We start from the raw sequence: 13,332 nt of genomic DNA on the forward strand, positions 1-13,332 counted from the left end.
GAGCAGTTTGTGCTGTATGCATGTTTTAAATAAGTATCAAAATGCCTTGTGAATGATGACCTTGCCCCAAAGGAAGAAGCATTGGATGTCCTGAGTTGCAAACAAGTATTGAATTTCAATGTATGGTTTCTTGATCATCTGTACAGTAACAGAAGTCATTAGTACAGACTAAACTTCTTGTCTTTGTATGTGTTTACATAGCACCTAGCACAAAGCTGCTTAATGCTACTGCAATATAAAATAATAATTAGGGCTGTCAAGCAATTACAAAAATTAATCATGCTGTTAAGTAGAATACCATTTATTTAAATATTTTTGCATGTATTCTGTGTTGTAATGGAAATCAAAGTGTATGGTGATCACTTTATATTTTGATTATAATAGGTGAACTGAAAAATACAATTTTTTTACAGTGCAAATAAGTACTGTAATCTCTTAGGGAAGCTGAACTTACAAATGTAGAATTATGTACAAAAAATGACTTATTTTTGAATGCAATGTAAAACTTTAAAGCCTACTTCTTGCTCAGCCAATCGCTCAGACAAACAAGTTTGTTTATATTTGCAGGAGATAAGGGCACCTGAAAGTGAGAACAGGCGTTCACACAGTACTGTTGTAGCTGGTGTTGCAAGGTATTTATATGCCAGGTGCACTAAAGATTCATATGCCCCTTCATGCTTCAACAACCATTCCAAGGGCCATGCATCCATTGCATTGATGAGTTCTGCTCAATAACGATCCAAAGTAGTGCGGAGCGAGGCATGTTCATTTTCATCATCTGAGTCAGATGCCCCCAGCAGAGGGTTGATTTTCTTTCGTGGTTCGGGTTCCGTAGTTTCCACATCTAAGGGGTGCTCTTTTTAAGGTTTCTGAAAGCATGTTCTACACCTTGTCCCTCTCAGATTTTGGAAGGCACTTCAGATTCTTAGACCTTGGGTCGACTTCTGTAGCTATCTTTAGAAATCTCACATTGGTACCTTCTTTATGTTTTGTCAAATCTGCAGTAAAAGTGTTCTTAAAATGAACATGTGGTGGGTCATCATCTGAGACTGCTATAACATGCAATACATGGCAGAATGCAGGTAAAGCCACGGAGCTGGAGACATACAATTTTCCCCTAAGGAGTTAAGTAACAAATTTAATTAACGCATTATTTTTTTAACAAGCATCATCAGCATGGAAGCATGTCCTCTGGAATGGTGGTTGAAGCAGGAAGGGGCATATGAATGGCATAAATATCTTGCAATGCCAGCTACAAAAGCGCCATGTGAATATCTGTTCTCATTTTCAAGTGGCACTGTAAATAAGAGGGCAGCATTATCTCCCATAAATGTAAACAAACTTGTCTTAGCAATTGGCTAAATAAGAAGTAGGACTGAGTGGACTTATAGGCTCTAAAGTTTTAAATTGTTTTGTTTGAGTGAAGTTATAAATGTAGATTTTGTTACATAAGTTGCTCTTTCACAATAGTGTACTACAATACTTGTATGAGTTGAATTGAAAGACTTTTTGATTAAATATTTGCACTATAAAAATTAGTGATTACTGTACACTTTGTATTGTGCTGTAATTGAAATGGATATTTGAAAATCAAGAAAAACATCCAAAAATATGTAATAAACTTCAACTGATATTCTGTTGTTTAACAGTGCGATAACTGATTGTGATTAATTTTTTTGAGTTAACTGCAATTAATCACCAGCCCTAAAACCCCCCACAAAAGAGAGAGTATTTTTTGGTATTTCACTTCATATAAGTACCATAGTGCACTCTTTATTGTGAAAATGCAACTTAATTTTTTTTTTTTACATTTGTATGTAACTGCACTCAAAAATAAAATGTAAAACTTTAGAGACTACAAATCCCCTCAGTCCTACTTCTTGTTCAGCCAATTGCTCTAACAAGTTTGTTTACATTTATGGGAGATAATGCTATTGTTGTTTATCTAAAAATATGAAGTGAGCAGCGTACACTTCATATTCTGAGTTGTAACTGAAATCAATATATGTGAAAAGTAGAAAACATCAAAAAATATTTAAATAAATGGCATTCTATTCTTGTTTAACAATGTGATTAAAGCTGTGATTTTTTTAATGTCATGATTAACCAGGATTTTTTTTAATGCTTTGACAGCCCTAGTTAAGACATACCATCTAGTTATGTTACTAATAACGAACAGGGGCAGGTAATGGTCTAAAAACCAATGAAAAATGGGTAGTGTGAGGAAAATGCGGGTATTAAACGTAATTCAAAACCTGCATCAAGTTCTGCATATTACTTTGAAACCACTGTTTAAGATGCCGCTGTATCAATTTTAACACACACATTGGCAAACGAATGAAATAAGAGCCAGATGCAGTTTAATTAACCAGAAGTTATAATCAAAGAAACACTGAAATATTTAATTACAGTTTCCGTTTCCATTCCCTGGGATTTTCTAAAAACATCTTGCCCATAAATTTTCATTCCAGTAGGTTTCTCTTAAGCCTCCACTATCAATCATCATCATATGCATATTCACCATCTTGTGGTACTTGTATTTCACCTTTAATTGCATTTAAGTCCCAATTTTAGGCTCCACAGTGGTCCACAAAACTCCCAGTGAAACATAAGGATATATCTGCACTGTGATAAAAGACCTGCAGCACAGCCATAACTCTGAGTTCAGGCCTAAACATCCACTGTGGAATATTTTAGCCCTGCACCCTAGTCAGCTGTCCCAGGTTCTGAGACTTGGTGCTGCAGTGTGGTTTTTTGTTTTTTTTTAAAATCACTGTGTACCCAGAGGAGCCTTTAGCAGCACCTAAGCTTCTGCCTCACCTGGGTGTTTGGATGCCTGTCTTCAGCCTGAGCTCACAAGTGATCCCTGACCTGGGGGAAGATAGGTATTTGCCTGCCTATTGTGTGCACAGAATATGATCGGGTAGGTGTGCTCACAGACTGGTTACAGGACCAGGTCCCATTCAAAATATGGTCACTGAAGAGGGAGTCCCTTCAAACTGGAAAATGAAGGGGGTGATGGAAGCATCTCTCTCATAACTTTAGCCCAATGGCCACTCACCTGGGATGGGAGAGACCCAGGTTCAATTCGGGGGGGGGGGGTGAGAAAGGATTTGAAGAAGTTATTCCCACACCCCTGCACATAGGCAGCAGGGGAACCCCTGCTTTGGGGAGGCTAGCCTGCCGGACCCATCCCTTCCACTTAAGGCCCTGCCCCCACACACCAGAGCCACAACGCTCCCCAAGAGAAGAAGCCCTGAGGGGCTCCGAGCTGCCTGTCCCAGCTACATCAGGCCAAGCCACCAGCCCCCACCCCCACCAAGGCCCTCCCCAGGCCATCGCTGACCCCAGCCAGCCCTAACTCCCAGCCAAGCCTCCTCACTCCCCCACCTGCTGCTGGCTCTCTGCATCCCTCCTACCTCCCACATCCCCCAGCAGGAAGGACGCAGCAAGCAGCAGGGACCTCTGTAAGGGGTGGGGTGAGGGAGACAAGGCAGGCAGGCACCAGCAGGGGCCCTGGGGCAGGGGTGGGGCCACCGCAGCCCAGGCTAAGCCTTCCCTGGCCCAGTATACCCACCATTCATGCCCCTACAGGGGAGTGCTTTAACCACTGGGCTAGTGAATATTCCAAGGTAGGGCTCCCTCAGTCTCTGCTGTTTAAGCTGTCCCACTGTCAAACAGTGAAGGAGTGATTGGGGGGAGGGAGGGTGGCTGCTACTTTATAAGGATATCAGTTCCCACTCACTTACAGGTATTGGGCCAGAGTGTGTGAAAGCAGGCACCACCAAGTCCCCCTCTGATTTTGCAAGGCAAGCACCTAACTTAATTCCTGCATGAAACTACTTAAGAGTGTAAGCCATCTGACTCCAGGCAAGTAGTTCCCATTCGTGGATTACTAAACAGGGAGAGATGGTCCCTACAGCCTGGACTTAGGTGCCTACCTGCATGAGAGGAAAGGCTTAGGGGACACACCTCTCATGAGCATCTCCTCTGGTCCTGCCTCCTGGGCTGACTTTATGGATTGCAGTCTTAAGACACTCATTTCTCCCCATTCACTGTATAGGGAGCCTAGCTGATTCACTCAATGTTGTTCCTGTGAGGCACTTTAAACCACAAGTCCTTTTGCAGATCCAGGGCTCAATGAACAGGTGAGTGGTTTAACCTGAAACAAATCAACAGTACTGGAGAGATATAACACGAACTTAATACCCTGTTGTCATAAACAGATAGTAGGAGTTAATAGAACAGAAGTACTTTATATCTCTTTTGCCTGTAAATGGTTAACAAAATCAGTGAGCCTGGCTGTCACCTGACCAGAGGACCAATCAGAAGACAGGATACTTTCAAATCCGGAGGGAGGGAAGTTTTTGTGTGTGCTGTTAGATTTTGGTGGTTGTTCACTCTGGGGGCTCAGACGTGCAACCAGGTTTCTCTCCAATCTCTCCGATACAGGCTCTGATAAGTTCAGAATAGTGAGTACTAGGCAGATAAAGCGAGTTAGGCTTATGTTTGTTTTCTTTATTTGCAAATGTGTATTTGGCTAGAAGGAGTTCAAATTTATATTTTGCTGAAAAGATTTTAATTTGTACTTGTATACTTAGGCTGGGAGGGTATTCCCAGTGTCTATAGCTGAAAGACCCTGTACATATTCCATCTTAAATTTACAAAGATATTTTTTACTGTTTTTTTCTCCTTTATTAAAAGCTTTTTCTTGTTTAAGAACCTGATTGTTTTTTTATTCTGGTGAGACCCCAGGGGACTGGGTCTGGATTCACCAGGGAATTGGTGGGGAGAAAGGAGGGAAGGGGGAGAGAGAGGCTTATTTCTCTCTGTGTTAGGATTACTGTCTCTCTCAGGGAGAATCTGGGAGGGGAAGAGAGAAGGAGGAGGGAAGGTGCATTTTCCTCTCTGTTTTAAGATTCAAGGAGTTTGAATCACAGTGATCTTCCAGGGTAACCCAGGGAGGGGAAGCCTGGGAGAGGCAACGGTGAAGGAAAGGGTTTACTTTCCTTGTGTTAAGATCCAGAGGGTCTGGGTCTTGGGGGTCCCCGGGCAAGGTTTTTGGGAGGACCAGAGTGTACCAGGCACTGGAATTCCTGGTTGGTGGCAACGCTACAGGTTCTAAGCTGGTAATTGAGCTTAGAGGAATTCATGCTGGTACCCCATCTTTTGGACGCTAAGGTTCAGAGTGGGGAATTAGACCATGACACCTGTGTAGAAGTGATCTGAGTGCATTTCTTGTGTCACAGAAGCAGCAACTACCTCCACAACTTTTACATTCCTTGTAGGCAATCCATGGTAGAAAAATTAAGGACCGAAGACAGCAGAGCCTGGGTGATCTCTTCACAACAGACTTGAAGCACAATGCATGAGAAGCTGGCAGCACTGCACCTGTGCAGAGGAGCTTCACTATAAACATGTAAACAGGGAACTTTGTAGATAGTTTCACTAAATCAGATTTACCTGAAGAAAATTTATTTGTGAAGTACATGTAACATACTGTGGATACAATAAAAAGGCACAGAAAAATTTGCCAGAATTACCACCTTGGAACCAGAAGTAACACTCTTTAGAAAGGAATAAAAGCAGGTTACAACTGTACAATTTTTAAAGAGTAAGACATATTTGAATATTGATTATTGCAGTTGTCTGTACAGCAAGTGAAAAAACACCATCACAGACTTAAAATTGGATTGAAGGCACTGACTTTTCCACAAGTAATGATAAAAAATAAAGCACCCATATCCTGCGAGGCGACAAACAGTAAAGAAGAAAGTTACATTTACTATGCAAGACAACGTCTAACAAGTGCCCCCTGAGGCTGCTAGGAGTGGTTTGTAATAACACTGGTCTAGGCAAGAATGAAATACAGCAGCATGGTACAAGAGTTTACATTCACTGTTCTGCCAGTGACATAAAACCACAATTTTAACATTGGGCCAAGGGAGACAGTAAACCATTAATGCACAGGAACAACCTGCTACAAGTTATTTCATATGCCTCTCTTGAAACAAGCTCTTTGCTCAGGTGTGGTTCCTATCCTAAAGTATGCATGGAACTTCAAACTTGCTTGACTGGTAATGTATCTAAGTTCTTATATGGCACTTATTGTGGTATGAATGTCTCCAAGTTTTCTTCCCTACCTCAACAATGAGCTTTTGTCCTAGACTCCAGTGCATTGCTGCACTAGAGTTGCTGTGACAGCCTGCCACCATTGACCTTGCCCTCCTCAACTTCACCTAAGATGTTTGGAGCATACCAAGATCATAGTGGGATAGAATGTAATTAACTATGGCTGGTGGCAGACAGTAGCTGGGACAACGTCTGGAGAGATTTGGAACTACTGTGATTAGTGATGCTTTTTTAAAATAAAGGAGAGACGTATTTTAAATTAAATTTGAGAGCAGTAATGACTGCACTTAATGGAGCTACCTCTAGGTTTGAAGTATTTGCCCCAAGCAGAGAAATAGATAATACTTTTTACAAATTAAAAGTAAGGCAGCTTTTTAAAGTAGAAGCAGATAGAAAATGGGCACACCCTTCTTGCTGCCCAATACTTTTGCTAACAAACATCTATAGACTTATACGCTCTGTCTTTCTAATAGAAAAACTAGAAAATAGACTGCTTATTAAAATACAGCCTTTAAAATGTCAACTTTCTATAATACATCTGCTCATATCCTGTAGTCATTTTTTGGTAAAAATTTCCCTAAACAAGTTTCAATAGACTGAAGTTCTTTTTTGTACTAACGCATTATTTACATGTTAATTTTCAGGAGATGAATACTCCAATATATTACTACAAAGCTCCATCTACTTTGCATAACCCTCCCCCTTCCATATATGTTGCACTTCAATCTTTTGTGGGATAAGTTTTATCTAATTATCTCTCAATATAATAGTTTATACTTTTTTCCTGATAAAAACATCTGTAGAAATAATTTAAAATCACACTAATATATTCTGTATTAGCAATTAATCACTGACATGAAATTGCTGCTTGGGAGGGGGACTTTAACATTTAAAAAAATTAATAAAAAATAAACAGTAGGGAGCAGTTACAAAAATTGGTCAATATAGTTATATGGGTTAACATCCAGTAAAACACAAACATTGAATTAGTGCTTAGAGCTGAATCTATTCTGTCACTTGTGCTTACGATTATTGTGAAGGCAGGACAGAGATCATCTCTCTTCTTCGAAGACGGCCACGTTAGTTGGATTGTCCATAATGATGTTATAATTTCTCTCCAATTGACAGAACTGTCTGGATTTACAGAACTAAGGCTTCCCAACACTGAGTTGGCTTCTGTTCATTAACCGTGTTAACAACAACATGATTTTGATCATATTGTGTGCCCCCTAAGAAGAAATTTAAAAAGAAAATGAAATATGAAAAATCACTGAAACTGTTGGATTGAGGCTGCTGTATTGTAAATGTTTCAGAGCCACTCTGATGATACATGCCAAAGACACGTAAATCACACATGCACCTTTTTAAACGGAGGTAAAGTAAAGGAGTATAGTCTCATCTTCAGTACTTCCGCCATACCTACACTGCCTCCTCACTCCCTTAGGAAGTGCAGAAGAGCGAGCTTATCTGCCTCCCTACTTGGTGCCTGAGTTGTGCACCTCCTGCTGTTGTGTGTGAAGGAGAGAGTAGGACAAAGATGTCCGATGAGGGTGACTGGATCAGGACTCTCACCTTCCAATAATCAAATGCTGCCCCTCAATTCCAATGTGCTAGCCATCCAATGATTAACTGGCCTCCAAAGGCTAGCTAAGGAGTACTCAGTATAAAATAAATGCTGTTGGCCAGCAGAACACAGCAATTTTAGCACAGGCCACAATAGCCTTTATGGTTGTCAGTATTCATAAATAACCACAGCTATTTGCCTTCAGCTGGTGCACTCTTACTATAATGCATTTAAACACATAAGAATGGCTATCCTGGGTCAGACCAAAGGTCTATCTAGCCCAGTATCCGGTCTTCCGATAGTGGCCAATGCCAGGTGCCCCAGAGGGAATGAACAGGTAATCATCAAGTGATTCAATGTTATTAATATGGGTGTATATATTTAATGTCTAACTGAATTGCAACACAAATCATGTCCCTATATTTGCACTATTTCAATGACACCTGATGTTATTTTCTCTCTCCTGAAGACAGTAAATGGATAGATCTAGTTGTCTACTACATAAGTGGTCACTAATACAGATTATCAGTCTAGAGCTCCCACTGATGGGAAGCCTTAGCCTCTAGGGCAAGGAAATTTCTCTTGCAAAACATGCAATCGGTTAGTGACTAACACAGCACCCAAGCATTTATTTCTTCATGCTGTATTCATATAATGCCACATATCTGTCATTAGCAGGTGTTTGAGTGGACTGATAGCCAATGAAGAAAATGTTCATTCATTCACTCAAGAAAAGTCTATTCTTCCTATTCACAGAGATGCATTCTTCTAGAGAAACAAATGCCTTTAGGCACTTGCATGTCAATTTCTATCTCCCTAGTGAGCTCCACATATTCATGGCCCTATGCTTTCCACATCAGCGCAATGTGGAGAGAAGCCCAAGCTGGTGGAAAGAGCTGGAGCAAAGAGCAGGTACTCAAAAGTATCCTCTATGCCACAGAACTGTCTCTCCACTCTGCAATCACTTTGTGGTAGCTGAATTCTGTGTGACAGAGCTGTCATCCATTGCTCACTGCGGCATGTTGCCTTCTTAGAAAAGCAGAACTTGGGATAGGAGAAGAACAAGCTTCTGCCTTCTGGAGCAGCAGCAATTTCCCCCCACCCCAGCTAGGGTGGATGGCATAGGGCCAGACAAAGGTAGCACAGCAGATATAAGACTTGTACTGCCAGTGCCAAGGGAGACCTGAGCAGTGGGGAAGTGTAGTCAGGTTGAGATCAGTGAAAGGGCTCTGTTACTGCTATGTTATTCTGTTGAGACATAGGACGATCTACCAAACAAAAAAAAACAAAACAAAACAAAAAATTTTGGCCACAGGAAATAATTAAGAAGTGCTTCTAAAGTACAGTTCATAAGTAATCATCATGGCAAAATATTCTTAAATGTATGCATGCTGGAATGTAACTATGTATGAGACAGTACCTGAAATAGAAGGAAAGCCAGATATTTAAAAGGATAAGTATGTGGTTATTAGGGGCAAATATCACTGCCATGCACTATTTCAGTGCACCCATAAGATGGCACCATTATCATACATTTTGAACAAGTACCGTATATACTCATTTATAAGCTGAATATTTTTGGTAAAAAAGTGACATCAAAGAGCAGAGGTTGGCTTATAAATGGGTCTACACCAAAATCTGATGATTTTAAAAACTCTATGGAATCATTGAATTGAATATCTAATACATTGTCTCTGTTTACCTGGAGCGTCTGCAGCATGGAGCCCCTCAGCTCCCTGTGGCCGCGGTTTACCATTCCCAGCCAATGGGAGCTGCGGGAAGTGGCGTGCCACTTCCCGCAGCTCCCATTGGCTGGGAAATGCAAACCGTGAACACTGGGAGCTGAGGGGCTCTGTGCCTGTGAACGCTCCAGGTAAACAAAACGTCCAGGCCCGCTAGCGGCTTACCATAATGGGCTAGGAGCCAGAGTTTGTCAACCCCTGAAATATAAGGTCGGCTTATGAAAGGGTCATACAGTTTTTGATATTTTTACTGAACCATTTTGGGGGGTTGGCTTATAAATGAACAGGTTAATGAATGAGTATATAAGGTAAGTTTATTTGCTAAAGAATGTGTTAGGGCTGAAAAATAAATGGTTGATTATTTGGCTTTAATGGTGGTTGACCAATGTGGAAGGATTAGAGACAGTTTTTATTAAATTACCTGAACCAGCTACTAAATCTATTCATTTTTCTGATACAGTAAATATAAAATAGGTCCTTCCACAAAGCACATGTACATCATGTAACAACAAATACTTGGGGAAGAGACAAGGTGGGTGACCTTGTCTTTCTCACCGACAGAGTTGGTCCAAGAAAACATATTACACCTCATCCACCTTGTCTCTCTAATATCTGGGACTGACACAGCTACAACAACACTGCATATAACAAATACTTGTAACTTCACCTTTTGTAGGTAGAAGGGGAAAGATGACCCCATTATAAACAATATTCCACAGTCTACATACCAACTCCTTGGACTAATGCCTGAGAAAAGAGACAGGCTTTTCACTGTGCCCTGCAAGCCAGTATAATCTGTCTCTGTCCAGACCCCCATGGAAGCAATTCCCAGAGAAGATGACCCTCACCCTAGAACTCCCTGCCACTGGAGACTGGGCTCAAGCACCTCAGCCAACTGCACTTGCTCTAGCAGAACATCATGATAAATTTCTTTGTCTTTGGACCAATTCTGATTCAGTGTAATTCCACTGCAGTTTCTCCTGATTTAAACCAGCATGGGAGGCTATTTTACTCAGGTTACATTTTATTACTACACCTCTACCCCGATATAACAGGAATTCTCATATAACGCAGAAAAGCAGCGCTCTGGGGAAGTGCTCGAGGCCAAAGCAAGTTTGATATAACACGGCTTCAGCTATAACACGATAAGATTTTTTGGCTCCTGAGGACAGCGTTATATCGGGGTAGAAGTGTATTTACAATTGTCAGAGTTGCATAAACAAACTAAAAGGCTGTGTATTCCTCCTCACATTTCATCTTAGAACTTTTTTTAAAAAAATTTTTAGGATCTCTGCCCTTCTACTTTTGGGCTTGGCAGTTTAAAATCAGAAAGAGAACAAATACATAGATACTGTATTTTCTAATGTGAGCTAGCCATTTAGATCTCTGTCTCTCTAGATCTACATTTTCCCTTTTGGAGCTATTCAGTATGGTATTCTGCAATTAGGCAGTTTTCAAGTATTCACTCGAAGTACATTACATGCTTTTTAAAATGTTTAGTTGAAGATGAGCCAGTATACTAATATCTTTTGTCTTTGTCTAGTGGCTCAATTAAAATTCAAAAAATTCTTCACAGTGTAGTTATTAAATAAAGACACTTCCTGAACTGGACCTTTTTGATAAACTTGTAATTAATAATTACACTTTTCCTTATGGGGAATAAAAATTCCTCCATCTGGCTGTAGCAGGATTAGGGATTACACAGTTAAAATTGTGAGTTAATTTTAGTACTCGTGGAAGAAAAAACTGATCGTGCTTGTCTGCGACAGGAACTATATAGGCAAACATTGCATAACCCTATCGTCACATTTCTGCCAACACTTTCCATGTTTGTCTCAATAAAGCACTAATAGTTTACTCAGGTTATTTTGTATTTGTAACAGCTATTCCAATTAATATCACACCATTATTTCAAAATTGGTTTTAATGAGTAAAGTTAACAAGTGGTGTTTTGGGGAGATAGTATTTGCTTTAAAAGAGAAGTAATGTGAGTAAACTGGAGAAAACTAGTTATATTGGATGAGAAAACAACAATGGTGAGCTGTTAGTTCTGCTGCTTATCATACCTGTGGGTTGCCTATGAAATCACAAGGACAGAGCAAGGATAACATCTAAATGAAACAATCTTAAAATGGTATAACAAAAGCAGCTGCAAAATATATAATAAGAAATACAGATCTCAGGTTGGTCTAATGTTAATTATGTTTTAGCTTTAAAGGAATAGCTATTTTTAAATGATTTGTCCTTTTGTACTGCAAGTCTGCATGTGTTAGAAAATTCACTCCATACAAATAAAAACTGAAGAAAAATGTGCTGAAGAAAAGAAATCACAATTTTATATTGAAGTGTTTTACGTATATCGTTAAGTTTAAATAGTAAGAACAATGAGGGATTTCTGCATACTTACACATGCATGTAGGGGCCATGAAGAAACACAAAACAGATAAAATCCCATGGGCTATTGAGCTAGGTATCTGAATAACAGGGTGACATCCTATATTCTTTGTAATGCACAAGTTCATACTAGATGATCAGAACAGTCCCGACAGATCCCAGATTAAAATCTATGAACTATAAAGCTATCCTTAATCTATAGAAACACTTTCAGCACATAGTCCACCATAAACGTTGTTTAATTAAAATCACACCGAAAGGCAACAGGTTCTTACCTTTGATATCTAAAACTAATGTTGGTTTCATTTTGCTATGGATCCTGCCATCAGGATTAACACACCAATATTGCTTGTCTTCATTCTTCTTGAGTGATAGGCCTAGTTTAGAGCCAGGAGTTATAAGGTTTCCTACAATTGTCAAGCAGCAATCCTCAGCCATCTGTATCATTGAAGAGACAACAGCAGTTAGTCAAGGGGCCTTGTTTCTACAGCTACCCTAATATCTGTACCCCAGGTTTTCTCGTCATGGACGGAGGGCATAGGCAGGAGATTGTGGTTCTTGTCATCACTCTTCCTCTGTTGGTAATGGAAAGGGTTTCACCCACATTCGACTCTAGGCTCCTTATTTTCCCAATGATCCGCTTTCTGATGGCAGCCTCCATTGTGATCCTTTTCTTTTTACTACAGAGGACTAGCAAAACAGATTCATTTGAGAGAAACACTGAAGCTGTTTTAGACTAAGCAAAGGGATCTTTGAAAATGGGCTAACACAATTCTTTTTGGGGTATGACCTCTGTAGTTCTCAATTTTTACCAGCCTCTGGGTACAGCAGCACTCTTGCAATATTCCTTCCCCACCTACTACATCACCAGTATTTGCATTACTGGCCACAAGTCAATACTAGGCATTAACAATGCCGAATAGGATACGTTATTTTGTATAAAAAATTATTTCCAATGTTGACTATTACCATAAGACTCCTGTAGATAGCAAATTGCTTAACATGTGGTCCTGACAACATGGATTACAAGCTACTTTTCTTTCAGAAGCTAAGAATAAATTGCAGGTCTTGGAATATATTTACTTCATTCTGTACCTCTGAACTTCTCACTTGTACTCTAATCTAGTAATTTCTCCCTGCTAAACCAGCAAAGATTCAACACTCACACAGAAGTTGCACTAAATCACCATTTCCTTCTCTCTATTCTGCCAGCCAGGGAGTGACTCCGTAAAATACTCCCCTGCTCCCTCCAGCTACCACAGAATGAGTCTTACAGCAACTCACCAGTTGTCACTTAGCTAGCTTGGAAAGTCTTGAGCTGCTTCCTGGATGCCTAGGGCATGGCTCCTTATTGTGACTCAGGGTATAAGGCAACCTGGCTTTACAGGAACTCACAAATAGTCCTAATAGTCTTTTTTTATCCTCCTTTGTTTTTCAATATATACAATGTGTCAGAGCACACTGGCAGTATGGTATAGAGCTTTCATTTGCACTTCTAAA

The 13,332-nt window shown here is 40.2% G+C and overlaps 2 protein-coding genes across 5 annotated transcripts in view; one reads left to right on the forward strand and one right to left on the reverse strand.

Annotated features, from left to right (window-relative positions):
• Positions 1-6,396, forward strand: part of RTN4IP1 (reticulon 4 interacting protein 1) — a 33,740-nt gene extending 27,344 nt beyond the window's left edge. Inside the window, exon 10 of the mRNA XM_050951619.1 lies at positions 5,289-6,396. Coding sequence (XP_050807576.1) covers positions 5,289-5,372 — 84 coding nt within the window. The 3' untranslated portion in view covers positions 5,373-6,396. The remainder of the gene's footprint in view (positions 1-5,288) is intronic.
• Positions 6,397-7,269: 873 nt separating this feature from the next.
• The window catches only part of CRYBG1 (crystallin beta-gamma domain containing 1), a 165,569-nt gene continuing 159,506 nt past the window's right edge, over positions 7,270-13,332 (reverse strand). For all 4 annotated transcript variants that reach the window (XM_050951344.1, XM_050951346.1, XM_050951348.1 and 1 more), the window contains 2 exons: positions 12,108-12,270; positions 7,270-7,361 (listed from right to left, as the gene is read on the reverse strand). In XM_050951344.1, the coding sequence (XP_050807301.1) occupies positions 7,273-7,361; positions 12,108-12,270 (252 nt within the window). In that variant the 3' untranslated portion in view covers positions 7,270-7,272. The remainder of the gene's footprint in view (positions 7,362-12,107; positions 12,271-13,332) is intronic.

Source organism: Gopherus flavomarginatus, chromosome 4 (assembly GCF_025201925.1).
Source record: "Gopherus flavomarginatus isolate rGopFla2 chromosome 4, rGopFla2.mat.asm, whole genome shotgun sequence".
Classification (NCBI taxonomy): domain Eukaryota; kingdom Metazoa; phylum Chordata; order Testudines; family Testudinidae; genus Gopherus; species Gopherus flavomarginatus.